Consider the following 20879-nt stretch of genomic DNA (forward strand, 5'->3'; position numbering starts at 1 on the left):
GCAGAGGACAAAATCCCCTGTGTTTACAATCTGTCACCCTTAAGACTGACCAGGATATGGTTTGCTCAATTCACTCCTAATGTAAGACACTGTGTCCCTTGCTTGCCTAGGCTACACTCCATAAGGCCAGCCACTATTTCTTGTGCCTCTGTTTCCCCAGCCATAAAGGACTGTTGGGCGTCTTATGAGTTGGTTTGGGCTTTTTATGACATATTTTAATAATAGCTGTGTAAATTAGGAACTTGTGTTAAAGTGAAAAAATTTGAATGAAGGTACCAGAACTGTTCAGCTGGACCAGAATCCCACTCACCATTCAATATGGCTTAAGCCCTCTGCACTGCTCTTCAGAGACATTGATTTTTCCCTTGACTATATACAGTGCTTAAGGAGAAGTCAGGCCATGAAAAATACTATTCCGTGTATTTCTATGGATCATACGGGTTTTGTGTAGTAGATCTAGGTCTTTGGAGACCTAGACAAGAATCTTACATTTACTCTTCTCTAGTAGACTTCCCATTCTTCCAGAGCAGACCTTACCTGCCTCTAGAAAACTTTATTAGTTGATAATTAGATTTATAAAAAGAAAAGATCAAATATTTTTCCGTTTTGGACATTGTCATCCTGAGAATACTTGCATAAAGATACAGCTTCATTTTTTCTGAAAGTAAACCCTATGTTTTTCCTGTGCCATTTTCACTTGTGCAGAAAGGAAGAAATATTTTAGTTTTAATACAGATTAGCCACTTTGAGCTTGTGCCTTTGTCCCAAAGAATGTTTCCTACTGAGACTGAACCTCTCTCTGCCTGTTTTACATGTACATGCATGGTTTGTCATACTTTGGGATTTGGATCTCTCAACAGCACTGTTGTTGCCTAGCAAAGTCTGGTATGACACAAGGCTAGTACAGTATGTGTTGGTAAAGATGATTTTAAATTTAAAATGACAATCAGTGTGCCCTTTTTAGTAATTTATTAGTCATTGTTTATACTGATCTGTATCTCTTTTGTTTTTTCCACTCAGATGTTGCAAGAGCAATTGAGTTACTGGAGAAACTGCAGGAATCTGGAGAAGTACCAGTGCACAAGCTACAGTCTCTAAAGAAGGTGCTGCAGAGTGAGTTTTGTACAGCTATCAGAGAGGTATGAATTTAAGATTTTTAGTTATTCCTCAGACTAGCATTCCTCACCTGTAAAGAAGAGCATATTTGCCTTTCAGTGCTACATTGTACAAAGGATGATGGATGTGAGATGTGTCTGTAGCTGCCTGCTACTGTGCAGATTGTTGAAGTTACTGAAAAGCAGACACAGAACAGTTGCGTCAGCAAGACATCAAGGCCGAGGCAATTAACCTTGCTGAGGAGAAAGGGTGATTAGGGTGACTTTAGTGTTCTGTTCATGCTGTTTGAGGGTCTGTGGTAACCTGTACAGCACTGTGCTGGGATATGGGGTCATGCCAGCTTGGGTCAGTGCAAGCTTGAGTGCCTCTCCTTTGAGCTCAGGTGTGTGATAGGGAGGTGCTGATAAAATCAGAATGCGGTGATGACCAAATGGCGAAGCTGAAGTTAACTGAGCTGACAGGAATCTTACTTTGGAAGTCAGTGGTTGAGTCCCAGTGGGCTTTGCTCCTTATGTCAGAAATCCTTGTCACACTGCTAAGAACCGAGATCATTCCACTACCAGCTGTGGTCAGGGCCTTCCTAAGCTCTGCCCAACGGTAGATAAAAAGTAATTGTTTTCTTCAAGTCAAGCTAGAGAAGATGCACCACAGTTCTATGTGCACACAAGCAGTATCTTTAAAGCAGTTAAATGACAAACACTTCTGTTAGAATTTTCTTAGAAAGAAAGCAATGCAACATTGCATCAGATATTTTACCTACTAAACTAAGGACTCAGCCTGCTGAACAGAAGCAGCTCCAAATATCCTAATGAGAGCAACATCTTTTTAGTAGAAAATAGTTTAGTAAGAACTTCTGTTTCAGTTTATCTGTCTACTGCCTGGAACTGATCCTCCATTCCTGAAATCAGTGGGGAATCTAATGTTCCCTCAATGGTAGCAAAACTCCTTATAACTAGGCAAAACAGGAGCAGATTGATTGAGTGGGCTGCTGAGTGGCTGGAAGGAAAAAAGAGATTAATAGACATTAGTTCAGTAAGCAAAATGGAACACAATCTTTGTTTCATGGAATATATTCCTCAATGTGAGAATCAGAGAAAGATTTCCACCTAATTAATTTGCAGTTTTTAAGGCTTTTTAAGGGGAATAGTGTTCCGTGATAATAAATAATAGTGTCTCTTGACAATAAATAATGGCACTGTGTACCCTTAAAAGCTGATGTTCTGACTAGTCCTTTCATTTAACCAAAATAAATGCTTCTTTAAGTAACCACAGAGTATAGAAAAGTTGTGGGATTGTTTGGGGTTTTCTTCAGACAGCAGAGCCTGGTACTCCAATTGTTAAAGGCAGCTTAGAATCTTTGCAGCATTGTCAGTGAAATCTTACCAAATTTATATTAGTCTCTGGAAAACAGTTTTAGCAGAAGCAAACACAAAATTTAAGAACTAGGAAGTTGCTTTAGAAAAATGCATTCTCAGTTCAATGAACTGAAAGTAGATCTTGACAAAATCATCTCAGTGGCACAAAAGGGCTTTACAGAGCATTGTGTAAAGACAACCTGCGCATGACTGGAACTAGTTGTTACACAAGAATTGAGTGATGATGAATAAACAGTTCTACCAACATCATAAACAAAAAATGTATATCTTATTAAGTATATTTATAAACTATCCTTCTAATATATCACTAGTAGAGAAGAAAATTTCTACACACAAAAAATTTGTACCATTCACTGCAATGCGTGTAAATCTTTTCTTAGGAAAAAAAAAATCTTCAAATATAAAAGGCCCAATAATAAGTCTTTTCATTTAGGGAGAGTGGGAGGATTGACATATGTACATTGTGATTACTTAAGGTTGTTCAACATGTGACTTCTCTTTTCAGTTACATTAAGTCCTTGGCAAATATTTAGACTGTAACTCTCTTTTTTTTAACCAGTTGATGAGCTGTTGGAAAACTTAGAAAATAATTGCTTCTATATTAAAAAAGAATTATAAGAGTGTGGAATATTTTGGTCACATTACATTGTTAGCCATCTCCAAGCACTGCAGCAGATGCTGGGAGGATATCTGAGCTATGTCGTGTCATTAATCAGGGATGCCCTTCTTGTATGTCCTTCATGTACACTGGAGTTTATTGAACAGCACAGATTTTTCTGAGTGTGTTTGAGATAGCTAAGGCTAGGCAGAAATTTCTCTACAAATGCTGTCTCCAATTGTTTATCTTTTCCTATCTTAGTGTAAGATGTGAGACTGTGGTGACTAGATTTTAATTTTCTTTATTAGCACCTACACAGACTAGAGGAGAAAAGTTGTTTACATTACAAGAGAATGCACGACAGTTGGTTGGAAATAATGAGAAAAGTGGGAGTGAAGCAGACCGGGTGTGAGCTGTAGGTAGGAGTAATCAAAATGGGATGAGGAGGTAGGCTTTGTGCTAGAATGCAAATTCTGTAAGAGGCTGCTTTTTATATATATGCAGATATTCAGATCTGCAGTGTGCTGTGTTCATTCTATAATGCAAAATCTGAGCCTTATTTTCTTTCATCAGAAAATCTAGTAAAAGAGATTAAGACTGACTTTTGTAGTCCTATAAACACCATAATGGAGGAACTTTGGAAAATAAAAAAATTAATTTTCCAGTCTACAAAATTCCGGAAATTTAGCTGTCCAGTGAGTTTGGTTGTTAAAACAAGTCCCAGACAAGCTCAGCATTGGGTTAATTGTAGGTGGAAAGGATCAAGGATGAAGCACAATATGCACTGTACTAAATAAATGTGACTTGTCCCTTCTACAAATAGGAATTCTTTAACTACAGAAGCAGGAGGTTACTTTTTTGACCCATTAGCCTTTAAAAGTATGAGATATGTTATTAGATGACATACATTCCAATCTAATGTGTAGGAATCTATTTAATGGCTGTAATTAATTGTATTTATGGGAATCTATTTAGTAAATCAAATTTCAAATTTCTACACTAATATTCCATAGATTTTTTTTATTTTTTTTTTAAGTGACTGAGTGAATAAAATTTAAGTAGAAGTACTTTAACATTTTTCAAGGATGCTATGTTAGGAAATGGTGATTAATGGTTCTCACTTAGCTAAATATAAGTGCCACCAACTGAAATAGTCTGTCTGGCACTAGGCAGGAATATGGATTAGCTCTGAAAATAATGGAAATAATTGAAGTGTATAATGGCCTCAGTATTTCCTTTTCACCTGAATGCCCCTAGACCAGAAAACAAGTTAACCAAAGTCTGATCACACTAAAAGTCAGTTTTGAAAATAATTTGTGTTTTAAAATTAATTATTTTAAAAGATCCCTAGTTACATGAAGATTAGCCGTTTATAGCTTTGTCATCTGATAAAACTTGAACAAGTCTAGTCCATTATACCATTAAGTCCTTTATCCTTCTATACGTTTTTGCTGTTTATTTAAAGCTGTTGCTATGTTATAGTCCATTTGATTTCCAGGGTATTACTTGAATAAATGAAGGGCTGTGAAAGTGAATGTGTAATTGAGCTACTGAGAAGTTATATTCATATGCAACATAAAACTAGACAATCTAATTGATAAAGTTACTTCAATTGTTATTAGTCAGCAAAAGAAAGTTGTAAGAACTGTAAGAAAAGGTAAATTTTTGGTCTGGCAAGAAACCCTAAAGACCTGTTGGTACAGATGATAGAATAAAAAGCTGAGTAAAACACAGTGGATCATCAACAAGAAACTGTGACATGCCTTAGCAGTTTATGTGACTTTCATTTACTGCTGACATCTGATAATTGGTGGTCAAGCACCAGGAGAATAACAATGCAGTTTGATAAACCCTTGCATCTCCTGGTGAGCAAAGTTTTCTTTCAGGCTGATTCCCTGATTTCCATTTCTGAAAACACACTTCTCTGTGTTAAATATGTAATATTCAGGTGTGTTTCATTTTTCTCCCAGCTTGCCTTTGCTACTCAATTTTCCATTTCAAGGTTAAATCTAAAGTTTTTCTGTGTGGATATTATTTGAAATTAGATCTAACTAGGAAATACCTGTGGTGAATCAATACCAAAATGAATCAGATAAAAATGCATTGTGGCAACCAGACATACAAAAGTAACCATTATTTTATATTATTATGACTCCCTACCAAAATATCATCCTCACAGAAAAGCAATTCTGCAGAACTCAGTCACTGACAAAGGAGGAGCAATCAACACAAAGTACTCTAATCTTGTCCATCTTATATAAAATTAGTCATTGGGAAAGCATGTTGTCTTTGAAAATAGTTCAGTTCCTACCTCAGTTGGTTATAGCTTTTTTAAACTTGCTATAAAATATAAACAGAGCATCCTGGACATTGAAAGACCCCTATTGACTTACAGGCATAAAAATGGCAATGGCAGAACACTGACCCATATTTTTTATGAAGTCCTGATGTTCCCTAGTTACTTTAGAGATATATTTTCTTATGTTGTATAGTATTAAAATCATAGTTTCATTATATATTAGGTAGGATAGTTTAATAAGCCTAGTCAGTATTTTGGAATTATTTCCTTTAATTACTGATTTTCATTTCTATGCCTTAGCGATCTGAGTACCCAGAATCCCGGTGCTGCTGATGTGCAATGTGTTTTTATCTGGCCATTTCCTCAAGCTGCCCACCCACACTTTCCATTATTAATGTATTTCCCTGATATATGTCTTTGAAAGTATTAGGGGACCAGAAGAAGGCTGCTGGGTGGTGAAAACTGAATATGGTGGTACTGTGCTTATCACTATACTGCGATGCCATGTGTGATAGCAGGCGGCTAGTTAGAGCCTTTAGATGTTCATTCACTTCAGATGTCCCAGTGTGGTGGTGTACTCCATTTTTACAGGGCTGTACTGAATATAACAGTCTGGGTATTAGCTGGACTCAGACAAAAATCCTCATTAATTCTTTTATTCAATTATTAATTTAAGATTTTAATGTCAGGGTCATTTAAATACCTGTTTTCTTTGTGTTTCAAGAATCTTAAAATTTGTTTGTTCAGCTTGCAATATAGTGCTATTCCTCCACATCCCAGACCTAGTCTCTGAAAGCAGAATGTCATTGTTTTGTGCCTCATGAGAGGAAGAAGCCCCAGAGTCCAAATTCTGCCCTGTGTTAATGCTTTATTTTTGCTAGAAGCTGCATGCTTCTTACAGGAGGAGAAATACAATTCTGGTCAGTCTGTCATCTCCACAGGGCAAGCCCAGCTGTTGAAGTTTCTAAATTAGAGGATGGAAGCTTGGGAAAAAAAATGTATTGAGAAGAGTTACTGCTATAATTCACAGCACAGAACTGTGATTAAAGCTCAGTAGGAAGCCTGACGTCTAAAGATGCCCTGCTGTCACATTTACCTGTGCAAACCGAACTGACTGTTGGTCCGATTGTGCAGAAGTGATATGTCCAACTTACTAATAAGGCAATTAGTAAAATGAAAGGGCAATAGGACAACACATAGGAGTAAAGTGATGGAGATTTATCAGCTCAGATTTGTACCTCAGGTCACAAAAAACAGTATGGTTGTATTAGCATGATGCCTCATTAGACTGGCTGGGAAGCAGTGTTCTCCTTAGGCTAATCTGATACCTTGTTATAACTTGTTCTAGTGTTCCTGATAGCTTATTTAGAATCACTGCACCATTAGTTTAGTAATAGGACTCATGCAATAGCAAATACAGAATTGTGCAAATTGATCAATTTCATTCAGATTTTTGCATGTTTATGCATTGATTTATCAATAACTTATCAATAAAATTTGTATTCCTGGATGCTAATTTTAAAGTTTTGTTACTTTATTTTTAGATATTGGAGTGGATTATAATGTCAGCCAAACCAGTTCAGTTTATCTGCATTCTGGGGCTTTGTAGGATTTGTAGCAATCTTCTACTGTACCTTTCCATCCCTTTTTCATTTCCACTGTCCCAGCGATGAAAAGCCGTATAAAATAATGATACGAGTTTCCACCAAATGAGTACTTCCATCACTGATAGGAAAGGGCATTACTTAGCTTGACTCAAATATCATGGTATGGCACAGTAGTAATCTATTCACATTTTACAGAATTTTGCCTTCAGCCTCCTGGTTGCAGGTACTGTACTCAAAATGATGAGTTGAGAGAAGGATTTGCAATGTATGTTAATTAGATAATAAAAAAATCAGATTTCTAAAGATGAGCTGCCTGTTCTTTCTCTTGCCACCATGCTGGACTAGGCATTGAGGAAGGTCAGCAGAAAAGCTTAAGTTAGCAGTAAACACAGAACTTCTTTCTTTTTTTAAATTATCCTTCTGTGTTAAAATATATGCTATTTTTTAGGGTGAATGTAATCAGAAATCATTCCAATTTTGAAAAACAATGAAGTTTCATTTGCCACTTTACCATAATTGATTGAAGCATTACTCTGTTGCTCATAAGCCCTGGATGGCATGAATGAGAACTTTTGGAAATTATTACCTTGTAACTCAGCAGATGGCCTTCATTAATGGCAATTATATGAATTTACCAAGCTGCCCAAGCATTATCTGAGAGAAGGCATTATTTAGTCTCTGTGCAATTACTAAGTCCCTACCACTTTCATGACTTCACTGCAGGAGATTTAAAACAGCTGCTGTTGTCATTTTTTTTTTATCTGCCTAGAGCTAAGTACGTAGATTTCACAGATAGTGTAGCCTAGAATCTGGGACCAGATTGTACCATTGCTCTTTAATGGGTGCTTTCTCCCACTGGTTTTGATTAAAGATCAATTTTTAGAGTTGGCTGATGGCTATATATCTAATCATACTTACGCTCTGCTTGTGTAACTGCCTTTCACAATAGATAAATAAATACTTCAGTGCTTCAAGAGTACTGCAATGTACAGAATCAAAACAATCACACTATCTTGTTCATCTTACAGTTTATGTGGGTGGCTGTATCATATTTAGTGAAGCTGCCTGAGTGGTGCTCAGGTGATGTTCTCATTTTGGCACACAGCTGCAGCTGTGTGTGCTATGGAAGGGGACTCCAGTGGAACGTGTGTGGTGCATCTCAGCATCTTTTCTGTTTGCTCATACAATCATTTTATTGTTGCAGTATCCTATTTGATTGCATAAAACTCTTCAGAATAAACAGAATAGCCTCTGCTCATGTTCATCTCAAGCCTGCTTCTTCCTCTTGAGAGAAATCAGCAGCAAGGTTAACTACCAAGTAATAATAGGTGATAGGTTGTTGGAAGCCACTGCACCATTTTTTTTGCCTTGATGGAGCCTCAGTATCCCCCTGCTACCACTTAACTGATGTTACTGACAAGACTCTTGAGAAATGCTGCTCAATCGCCATTTTTTAAATTGTGCCTTCAGAAAAGAAAAGAAATTGTAAATCTCTTAAAAACTCTATTTTAGCTATATTTTTGTTGGCATTTAAAACAAGAAGCATCAGTAGTTTCCTTCCTCGTCCCTGCTTTCTCAGCTTGACAGGAACATTTGAGATGAGCTTCCATGATGATGTCATGTTTCATCCAGGTGCTCATTTTGGCAAGGTTTTGACAAATCTGTTTAAGTTTGGAATATGGCTGTTGTATGTCAGCCTTAACAGTTTATACAGACTTACTGATAAAGTGGAGGAAATTAAATTTTATTGCTGTATTTTTGAACTCAAAAGTAACTGGCAGTGAGGTCTAAGAGAGAGTTTTAAATTAAAAACTGTGAGTTCCCAGTGGGTTTATGGGAATTAACTAATCACATATGTTGGTATTTCTTTCTATCCTGGTATATTTCAGTAGAAGCAGCAAAAGAGGCTTTTAGGACTGTATTTTGCTAAGGTTTAGTGATTGCAAAGGAAATGGCTTCTGCAACACCTGTAGCACTGTTTTAAAGATGCCAGATCATAGTTCCTACTGATTTAGGGCAGAATATAAAACAATATGTAAGAGATAGGAGATAAACTAAATGATCCAACTATATTTTTCCTGTTCCTCATATAAGTACTTTTTACTTGCAAATAGAAGTCTATTTTTCCTTATTCTTAAAAGGAACTGTTAAGCAACTTCCTATTGATTTCAGAGTGTCAGTGACTCCAGACAGAATTGACATTGGAAGGAAGAGAGGGCACACAGAGGTCTTGTGTGTCTTAACAGCAGCACCAGGCATGTTTCAGTTGAGTCACCCAATATGTGGAGAGGATGTGACAGCATGCATGTTTGGTACATCTGCTACTTACTTCTGCTCACACATAAGGGAGGAAAGAGATTCTGGCCCCAACCTGTGACCCCTGTTGGGTTGTTTCTTGGACAGATGCATCATCATATGGCAAGAGCTCAGGGACCAAAACTTGGCTCAGCTTTCTGACGCCACCATGGATACTGTCAGAGCAGAGTGCACACCACTATTTTCCATACAAAAAAAAAAAAAAAAAAAAAAAAAAAAAAAAATCCACTTTTAACTTCAGCCTTCATAAAGCATTTCACCATAAATTAAAATATTATACCTTTGCAGTGATTATACTTAATTTATTTTAACAATGTCTCAGGCCCATGCCATTTTTACCCTACTGCCTAAGGACAGCTTAATAATGCATCAGTATTCAGATCAGTTTTTTCACTTTGGTAGAGCTGACCTAGTTTCCTGCATAACCCCCATCCCCTAAAGAAGGAAACATTTAAATAAAATATCCTCAATGAAAATGCTAAAGCCAACATTCATAATATTTCTTCCACATGGTCTGAAATTAAAACTGTCTCATCTCTTCAAGTTGTTAAACAAGACTGAATTTCATTTATAGGTTTGTGCTTTTTAATGGGTTGGCATTGCTATGGCATCATGTGGCAACATCCATGCAGTGTTACTTCATGGAAGGGGGATTGCTGCAACAATTACGAAAATGATGCAAAGTTTGGTTTTGAAAATAGACACCAGTGGTTTTCCCAATGCAAACATGTAACTGCTCAAGGGCTAATGAGAGCTTATCATGTAAAAATATTCAGAATGCCAGCAACCTTGAATGACCACATTCTGTCTGATATAAATAGCTCATTAATACAGACTAGTTGTCACAAAGCAGCTTTTTCAAATTCAGTTGTCGAAATTCAGTAGCTGCAGGCAACAACTTGCATAATACAGACATGTTGGTGCTTCCAGCAAGAGCAATAATGTATCACGTGCCTTCCTCACAAAGGTACTTTCAGCCATTTTGACCTCCCTGTACTCACAGGTATCTTGTAGACTTCTCCTGTTGACATTGACAGAGGATCATCAGCTTGCATTCGGGGGCAGACCGAAGATTATGTACAGTATATACAGTGTGAGCTTGGGTGTAAGGTTGCCTAATTCTGCTTCTGTTGGGATTACTCAAACACCTGTCATAGTGCTATAACAAAATGGGCTTTTGCGATTCATTTGCTCAAACCATCTTGTTTAAGAAGAATCTAAGTTTATTGTAAACTTGAAGTTGTGGTACATATACATCCCATCCATGGCGTTCTTCCACAACCAGTGATTTTCTGGGAGTCTGTCCCTCACAAGCACTGTTATTTAGACAGTTCTCAAATTATCTTGCTTTTCAGTCATTCAGAATAGTCTCTTTCCCATTTTTTTAATTAATTACCAAAGATAAAAGTAGCTATTAACACAATGTTAGTATTTTTTGAGTCAACTAGATTGATAGAAAAGAAAATCAGCCTGCTTTCAACTACCCTATGGAACTGCTGTCTTCTGGACTATGGTGTATGATAGTGTTTAGTACAGTACCTTAGCAAGAGGCTATAGATCTGTAGATATATATAGTTCTCTGGAGAAAACATGCTCTTAAAGATGCAGATGTGCTTTCCCAAGCATGCTTATCACATGAGATGATTTTTATAAAGCAGAGCACAGGCACAAAGCCAGAAATTCCATCTGATATTCATGAGATACAAAACTTAACACACCATCGCTAGATATTTTCCACTTTCATTGAGCTACCACAGGCTTAAGGCTGAATGGAAGTGCTCCACTGCTTTGGTTTTGAGCTTGAGTAAAATTTCAGATGCAAGAAGTCATTACAAAAAAGGAATTAAGAAAGAGGAATTATGAAAGAAGAAATGTGGTTGGGTCAGCTGCATACCTCCATGCTGCTAATATGCACACTTTTGGTTGTGTTTGACATGTTTTCGTTTTTTTTATGTCGTCAGCTGTTCAGGTGTCATCTTAGACGGATAATTGGAGCTGTTTGTAAGTAATTTTGTAGAAAAGCAAATACTGTTTGAAATTCCAGAAAACCTGCCATAAAGGACAGAGATTTTGACTGAGTTCTGAAAAGTCTGTAGTTCAAACAGAAATTACCAGGTAAGATTCCATGGTTTAGGTTGTACAAGAGGCTACCAGAGTCCCTCCTGATCTTTTTAGCGTTTAAGATGTCCTTGCTTACTTATGTGGTCAAGCATGGTCTGAATTGAGTGCTGAGGCACAGCTCAAGGGCAGTCTGTCCAGGCACACCAACCAATGCATTCCTTTCCACAAACATAAATATGTTGGATTAAGAATGGTTATGGGTAACAAAAAGTGCCAAACAGAATGTGAAAGAGTCAAAAATTATGGAAACAAAGTAGAGTGGAAGAGACACAACCAATTTGTGCTGCAGGTGTCATTTGCTCACAGAAACAAGGGATTCACAGGGACCACAGTGGAGAGGTCTGCAGCTCTCCAGGGCACCTTTGCTCTCTCTCTTCTCACAATCACAAGACTGGTCATTCTCCTGGCCTGCCCCAAGGACTGGTTCATGCACACCAAGTGAAATTAAATTTAGATCTCAGAGCAGAAGGAGACGGAAGTCCTGGGAGTCAGCTCCAGGTTTGGAGTGGAGAAGCCAGCAGCGATGCTGAATAGCTGAGCATCTTCTGCTCTTCTCACGATGGTGAAAGACTGATTAAGATATTTCTTTTTGCTTGACATCTTAGAAGGGAAAAATATTTATCATCCTCTCCAACATACAAAGGCAATTAGGAAGACAGGGATTCAGCTGGCAGATGCGTAGCACTGAGGTGTAAGTAAATAACAATCTTTCTTCTATAGCTTAGCATCAGTTCTGCAAGGATGCACACATGTACACTTTTCCGTAGACATGACTACGGAAGTGCAGTGAAACCAATGATGTCCTCCTTGCTCTGGTTATTCTCGTGCTAACTCTCTCCTCTGGACTGTCAGGCTCTTGCCTTCCCTTCCTTGAAAGTCTTCTTCCAAAAATAGATACACAATTCTTTTCTACACTTGAAGCAACAAAAAATATGGCAAAGGAGCTAAACTCAGATGATGCCAATATATATGTTAAACATAATTTCATTTATCGGTCTTTTTGAAGTTTTTTTTCTTCATTTGACCCTTTTACCTGCTTACCTGTGATTTACCTAAGTCACTTACTTAGGTTGTGACTTCTTGAAGGAAGCATTTTATGTCTTTTTATTATTATCATATGCAGGCACTGTGGAAACACAGCTGATTATTACTATTTACATGTATCATCTTATGCTAAGAAACCTCTAACATTTTTGAAAAATGTTAGGTCTCCACTTAGAAGTTTCAGAAAACTGTATCTGGGCTTGCTACATCACAGGTCTGAATTGCAGTGTACTCTGTTTTGGAATGTGTTATGGGGGTTTCTGAGCACCTATACATTGCTGTAAAATTACTTCTGCCTTATACCTCTGCCCTTCTGGTGTTCAGATCAGCTTGTCCTAAAGCTGAGCATCATTATTGTAGGTAGAGTTGTACTTAGAATTACATATTTCATCAGGGGAATGAATCATTAAATGCCTCTTACAGAAGTTAATGGAATAAAATTGTTTAATTAAATTCTGTCTTAGAGAATTCATCAGAAAAGATGTTACATCATTCAGGTTGTAAACAGAATACTGCTTCTAGACACCTTTACAAAACAGGCTGCTAAGTGCACTGTTTTTCCTGGACCTTCTACAGCTATTACTGACTTAAATAGCCGAGCCCTAAATAACTTGCTGCTTTGTTATGAGTCTGTATGGAGTAATTTTTGATAAGAAGCTAGCTCCTAAAGTACCTGTAAGGCTGTTCCCCTTCCTGCACTTCAGTAATCTTAAACCAGCTGCTTTGCCTCCCAGCTGAATGCGTGGGGATGAGGCCCATCATCATAACAATAATACCTGCTGCATCTGACTCACTACAGGTCCTGCTGGGAGAGGTAATAAAATGTGCATTTCTCTGTGCCTGAGAGAGCTGACAGTACAAGGAGGATTCACTTCCAAGTTCAAATTTTCTAGCTGTAATTTACCTCCCTCACTCTTTTTGTAATCTTTGAGTAGTGTGGCAGAATAACTTTAGGTTATGTCTGAGGAGACTACCTGCAGAAACTGAAAAAAGTCTGAGGTCTGTATTGGTGCTTTCAGGAGTATTGCTTGGTGGGAGTGTTGTATTCCGCACTCCACAGGAAAGAGAAAACAAAGCCGAGTACGTCTTGCTCCACAGCACAAATGAGATCTGAGCGAACAAGCCCCTCTCTGCAGCACGCCTTTATCCAATGAGTATTCAGCACACTCACAGTTTTGGCAGAAATCGCTGGGGGGAAGAAATGATCTGAAACATTACCATTTATCTTCCAGCTGCAAGTTCATGTCTTGAAACATTGACATTTCACCTGTAATTTAATCTCTATTGCTAATGAATTGTGGAAGCTCTTTTCCCTAGGCACTAGACCATTAGACTTCGTATGGAGTCCATCAGTAAATAATACTACTAAACACCCATGCAGTCTTACAGACACTCAAAAAATATATAGCTGTACATACAAAAATAGATATGCTCTTTTTCAAGTTAGTAACATATAGTAACCATCTAGTTACTGTACTGGGCAACTGGCTCTAGGTGGCCCTGCTTGAGCAAGACAGTTGGATGAGATGACCTCCAGAGTCCCTTCCATTCTCAGCCAGTCTGTGATTCTGTGATATGTTAATTTTCTTTCTTCAGCTCAATCATACTATACAATGATGTCTTTCAAAATGATTCATCTATCAGAATCGACAAAGGTCACTGTTTTAAAATACTTCTTTAGTAAATATCCTAGAGGGGAGATTTTCAAATGCTTTAAATTAAAATTTGTACCTTTGTCTTTTTCTATACTGCCTGATATTTTGTTTAAGTAAAGAAGTCTACTGTAGATCTTTTACAGGTATCTTAAGGATGCCATCATTAGATTCAGGAGAATTGTTATATGTTAAAACTGTAATCAGATGTACGGATAATAGTAGGAATTGAAAGAAAATATTTTTAAAATCCATTTCAAGTACTTGTCACATACAGTGAATTGAACAGGAAGCTATATTCCATACCAGGAGGATTTAAATGGCACCTTACTCAGTTTGAGAACAAAGAGATTTTCAGTTTATGTGTTCTGTGTACATAGAAGAGGGAGCAGAATGGATTTGTTGTGCTAAAATCATGGCTAAGGTGGTGCTGAGAACAGCATAGATAAAGGGCTTAGTGTGGCTACAGGAAAACAAACAACGTTTGTTTCTTGACTTCACTGCATTGCAAAAATGAGCCCTGATTAGATCTGAACCCTACGAAGAGTTTAAGGTGCTTGGTAGAGCAGGTACAATTAATCTGTGTTTGGTTATCACACTGACTTAGAAATAAGAAAGTTATGTGGGTGTATATGTTTTATCATTCTTAAACTCAAATTACATTGAGCATTATTTAACAGTCAGAATAATTAGATTTACCAATGCCTCAAGCAAATATTGAGAACTGGTCGCATCTTTTGCTTATGGACAATGAGATCTGACATGCAGGACTCTTTATCTGAACTGTGCTGTAGATACCATAATCACCAATAACTCTTTGCAGAACAACATTTTAGATCTGTTAGCATTGAGAATTTACAGATTATCCAAGGATTATATGACACTGCTGATCATATTTTTCCAGAGGTTTTTGAGCTGCTGGATTATTTTTTATCTTACTAACTTAATTACACACTTGTGGGTCTGTTCTTTTATCAGTATACAAGTTAGTTACCAGGTTATTAAAAAGTCTACCAGCTAGTTACTGGTAGGATGCAGTCAACAGGAAGTTATGACTTCAAACCTAACAAACAATGACATGAATGTATCATTATCAACTCACCTTTATGACAGTCGACCTTAGTCATGAATATTTTAAAGAACTTTTTAGTAACTGTTCCTCGATATGGAATACTGTGACTATTTTCAAACTAATTTAATGTCATCATAGTTCAATAGTCAAATATATTCCTTTAGACATTTTAGCAAGCCACAGCATTTAAAGCTGTGCAAGCAAAAATAATATGTAGGATCTGCTGTCATGTTTTAAGATGAAGGGGAACCTGAAGAAAATACAGCATTATTAATGGTTCAGTACACTCTGGGTTTTGAAGAAACAAGTACATAATGATTCATTACTGCAATTACACAGTATTCTTCTTACATAATGCAGTAATTCTTCTTATGTAATAATACATCCTACAACATAATACAATAAACACTGAACTGATCTGTGCAGTATAATGCTGAGTATATAGGCTCAACCCACTTTTATGATGATATCATCCAGTATTAAAACTTAAGAAACCAGAAATCCTGTGGAGACTCTAAAAGTGCTTTTTTTTCCCAGATGTTTACAAATAAGGGCAAAATCCTGGTTTCTTCTGTGGTCAGTGTCCATGTTCCCAATGGAAGCAAGATTTCATTTCAAACAGAGAAAGCAGGAAGATTTTCAGATTTTTGATGCTACCCTTGTCTCAGTTTTCTTCATTGGCTCATTTTTTTTTTTTTTTTAATTCAGTTCTAGAATGATGTATGTGCTGACAACAGTCAAGACAAAGAATCTTTAGCTGTATTGTGGAAGTGTTTGTCATATTTTAGATCTCTGAAATGTATCACATGTGTTATCTTCTTTCCTTTTTTGCCTTTTCCTTATGTATGATACCCCAAGAAAAAAGATTTGGCTGTCAGTCATCCCCAAACATTTTGCTACTTAAGAGTGCTTGATTAACAGTATGTCTATCCACTGGAGTCAGAAATGAGACACAAATCTTAATGTTGTTTAGATGTTTGCAGCATATGCTTGTCAGTGTGTTAAGTTGCATATTAACAGGCTCAGTGGGGAGAGATGCATCCTTATGGTACCACATAACAAGTCATCAGGACAGGGGGATGGGCAGCTTTTGCCTATGCATGGGACAAGCCATTGTTTGCAGGTCAGTTAAGTACTTCTCCACCAAAGTAACATTCACATTACCAAAGAGGAAAGTTTTGGCACTTCAGCTAAAGCATCAGCAAATGAGCGAAAGGTAAATATATTTTTGAAAGTACATTTGAATCTGCCCTCCTCGAGGAACATAAGGAGATTGCTGTAAAAACTAACATACTTTACCAGCAAAGGTTGTCTCTGATGAGGAGTGCAGCCTGAGACATAAAGCACATGAAACAACAAAATTTCTCATGAATTAGGTCAAGAAAATGCCTACAGTAAATCAGTGGCATATAGAAACTTTTTTTTTTAAAGTTTGGTGATTTTAGAAGAAAGTTAAAGAGAAGATTTGGTTTGTTTGCATTCACATTTGTCTTCCAAAAAACTTTTTGTATATTATATATAAATACTTTTATTTTTTAAGTTTGCTTTCAAAATAACTGGCTAGTATCAAGGCTTTGATTGCTATTTTTCCTCTGAGAGTGTGACAAATCTAGAGAACAAAGGCAATGTAAGACAAAGCCCTTTCTTTTCACTTTACTGGAGACGTTTAAAAGGGAGAGTTAAGGACCAGAGAAAGTGGGCCAAAAATGTAAACCAGAAAAAAATGACAGAAAGTTTTATATATATGTTGATTTTATGTAATTTATGTGTATGTACAATTTCTTTTTTAAGGATAACCTTACTCAGTGACCATGTCTGACCTGACCTACCAGACTGTCAACCCCTTTCCACTATTCCTAGTTAATGGTTGATGGAAGGTAGTACTGTGACCTTTCACCAGACCTATGTTCACTTCCATTCTTCAGCTGAGCAGTGTTCTTCTTCTGTATGCTGAGCAGCTTAGATATTTTTTAACGTCAGTTTCCTAAGTCTTTTAGTTCATAAGAAAGTTCAGAGACCAAAGAAGCCATTATTGGAGGCTGACACCACTCAGGTCAATTGAGATCGTTTGCATTCAATAAATGCCGTTGCCTGGAAACACGAATTTTTGATAACATAGAACTTAACTGTTGTGGTTTTATGAAACTACTTGCTAGAGAGTGGAAAAGAGTTGTGTTGGAAGATGTAAAGTTTAGAAAGTATTGTGAGAAACACAGATTGATGTTCTCTGTTAACCTAAGCATGCTCAAGTATAGCAGACACTTGGCTATGTGATGGCGTGAATACAGATTAATGAAAGTTAGTTCTATGAGGGAAGGAGACTCTCCTGTCTGGGTTAATACAAAGTCCTTGTTTTGCTCCTATAATTAATTTCATTTTATTTTCATGAACATTTTAGGTGTATCAATACATGCATGAAACCATAACTGTTAATGGCTGCCCCGAATTCCGAGCCAGGGCCACTGCAAAGGTAGGATATCTGCAGCTGTTGAAATATGTGTTCCCAAAGTGATCTAGTAATTGACTGTGCGCGTGTGTGTTTCAGGTATTCGTGTGTACACTGTAAGAAAATTTAGACATCAGTGGCAGCCCAGAGTCTAGAACCAGTGCTACTTCCCAGGTAACAATCATAATGGAAAATTTCAACCTTTATGCTGCTTCTGTAGCTTAAGAAAAGAGAATGATTTTATGGAATATGATGCTTTTTGAAAAGTTGCTTTGCAAAAGCAAATCTACTGGTTCTTCTGTAGCAGTCTGTCTGCAACAACCAATATTTTAATGGACTGTTTTCCCATACATCTCATCCAGAGAGGACACAGTTATTTGGGAGGTAGAAACTAAACAAAATTCCCCTTTTAACTAATGGGAACTGTAGATGCTGAGCAAGCGGTAAGGATGAACAGTGACAGAAATGGCCTGATCAACATTTTATTGATGCCACAGATAAATGTAAGCCTGGTTGGTTTTTTTTTCTGATACATTGTCTGTTGTAATAAAATATATTGTCTATTTGTCCATGTGGACCTACCTTTCTTATATCCTTAGACAATGACAGCTACGTTACTGCTGTTGCTGAAATGATAAAGGAATTCACACAACCATGAAAGAACCCATTCTATGTGCCAGTATGAAATATGCTCTGTATTTTCATAACATGCACAAAAATAGATGCTTCCAAACAAGGGGATCCACCATGGCTTTCTTTTTCCCATTATCATTTTGCACAAAACACTGTCTTTTATGTGGTATAGCAGATTCCATGCAAAATAACTTACAAAACCCATAAATCTTTTTTAGAGCTACTTTTTTATTGTCCCATTCCTGTGAACATAAACTCCCTGAAGTCCTAGTGGAACTAAGATACCATTAATACCATTAAGTATTTATGTTTGGAGATTTTAATTTAAAGCTGTATTGGAAGAGGAAGGTTGGGAGTGTGTTACAAAATGATATAAGAATATTTTAGGGAAGCAAGCTCTATAATAGCAGCAAATAACCTAATATAGTCTAAATTGCAGTGTATTTTCCATATTAAATAGGACTTTCTTTTCTGTAGGCCATTTTTCTGATTTTAACCTTCTAATTGAAAGCTAATGGTCAATGTAAACTTGTAATCTTTTTGGTTCTATATAGAGAAATGTGCATATGAAATCCTGATTTGTTTACTCTGCAGATAAACATAGAAATTATTGCTATGTTATTTAGTAAATGGGGAGAAGTCCAATTAGTGTTTCCCATTCTCATTTCTTACTCATATAGAACAGCAGGTTACAGAGCAATGTTTCAATATCGCAATATTTCCTGGTTATTTCTGGGCTGTCTGCATTTCATTCTCCTAGTGCATTCATGTCTGACATAATATGTATGCATGATGACAAGTTCTGCATGTGCAAAAACATGTAATTGAGAATGATCCATTATGTCACATCATCCACTAGCTTCTATTAAGCATAAGTATTATAGGATGCTCAAAAATTATTAGTGTAATGCAAAATTGTTCAAGCAGTTTGAACTACAAATACATTTTAAAAATAAAAATATTTTCTTCATGTTTATTTAATGATTTATTAAGACCAATAAGTAAGAAAATGCTTGTAGTGAAAAATCAAGTATAAATGTAATATTTTCCTGGATGCAAGCTTTACAGTATGGTACTTCTGGTTTTTTCTTCCCCTGGAATCAACAATCTAAATTTTTCTAATTTATTTATGTTTATGTTGTTTAGACTTCATTTTCAATAAAAGTTTTGACAGAATTATATAATAAAACCTTCTGTTCCTGTTCCAGAAGTTACTTAGTCTGCAAGATTTCACAGATTATAAATTAAACTTTTAATTTAAGAATATAATTGGAGGATTTAAAAATAAATAATTCCATAAATCTGAAAGCAAAGCAGAGAGATAACAATTCAATTCTTCCACTTTATTTCAACTAGGAACACATTAGAGATCCCATTATCTTATCCCACAGGAATAAATTTTCTCCCCGTGAAAAGGCAAAGAAGAAATGCACTAATGATCATAAGGGTGCACCACCACAGAGTAAGGCTTCCTGGTGCCTACTTCTGGTAACTACTCTGCTAGTAACTTTCTGTATTATCTTTGATAAGTCACCTAAACTCTTTGTTCCTCTGTTTATTCCTTTATTTCAAAAACATTGGCTTAGAACTTGATGATTTTAAAATATTTTCAGATAATCAGAAAATGTCAGAGTACAATACTGAAATGTTTTCACAGGAAGGAGTTCTTCCTGCCAATGAGCAACGAAATGTCTATCACTGTTCCCCCTAAATAGCCAAATCAGTCATTTTTTTTCTTCTAGGCAACGGTTGCTGCATTTGCTGCAAGTGAAGGCCATTCACACCCACGAGTGGTGGAGCTGCCAAAGACTGAGGAGGGCCTGGGCTTTAATGTCATGGGAGGAAAGGAACAGAATTCACCTATTTATATTTCTCGCATCATTCCTGGAGGAGTGGCAGAAAGGCATGGTGGGCTCAAACGTGGGGACCAGCTGCTTTCAGTTAATGGAGTGGTATGTGGAAATTTGCTTTCATTTTCATCTGAATTTTCATTTTTCACAGCTGTTCTAACATCATGATTTAAAATGCAGCCACACAAAACAAAAATAATTAGTTCTGTGAGAGACCCTTCAGTGTCTGTTTGTGGTGTAGTGAGGCAGTGCTTCACCAACAATTTTGTGCCATTACAATTTCTGTTGTAATGGAGAGTGCTTGAAGAGCTTCATTTCCAATCCACACTACCTGCCTAATTTACAATGCCTTAATTGATAATTCTGTTAATTCTTCTTGCAGTAAAAGCTTAATAACAGACTTTCATTTAATAGCCTTTGAGGCACACAGCCTTTTCCAAGCACAGTGATGACACAGTGGCACTTGTGTAGTCTTGTGACCTTCAAAGCCTTTGAACACATAAAACTGAAAGAAATTTGGTAAGCGCATTTGGTTCTGATTTACAGTAGAGGGTACATTCTAGATTTCTTTTAGTGATATTCATCCAGCTGTGATATCTGTCAGAGAAATCATCTGTACAAATGTTCCCATACAGGGAGTATGTGTAAAAAAGTACATTTTTTACATCGTCATTTTTCATGTAAATCAAGGTGGAACATTTTGTAGTAATTTCACTGTGAATGTCAATATGGAAGTAAAAAAAGAAGGG

General features: G+C 36.7%; 1 protein-coding gene across 2 annotated transcripts in view; it reads left to right on the top strand.

Annotated features, from left to right (window-relative positions):
• LOC131573839 (protein lin-7 homolog A) overlaps positions 1–20879 on the top strand; it is a 48322-nt gene that overhangs the window by 19683 nt on the left and 7760 nt on the right. For both annotated transcript variants that reach the window (XM_058828124.1, XM_058828123.1), the window contains exons 2-4: positions 1021–1139; positions 17600–17671; positions 20023–20232. In XM_058828124.1, the coding sequence (XP_058684107.1) occupies positions 1021–1139; positions 17600–17671; positions 20023–20232 (401 nt within the window). The remainder of the gene's footprint in view (positions 1–1020; positions 1140–17599; positions 17672–20022; positions 20233–20879) is intronic.

This window comes from Poecile atricapillus, chromosome Z, assembly GCF_030490865.1.
Source record: "Poecile atricapillus isolate bPoeAtr1 chromosome Z, bPoeAtr1.hap1, whole genome shotgun sequence".
NCBI classification, from domain to species: domain Eukaryota; kingdom Metazoa; phylum Chordata; class Aves; order Passeriformes; family Paridae; genus Poecile; species Poecile atricapillus.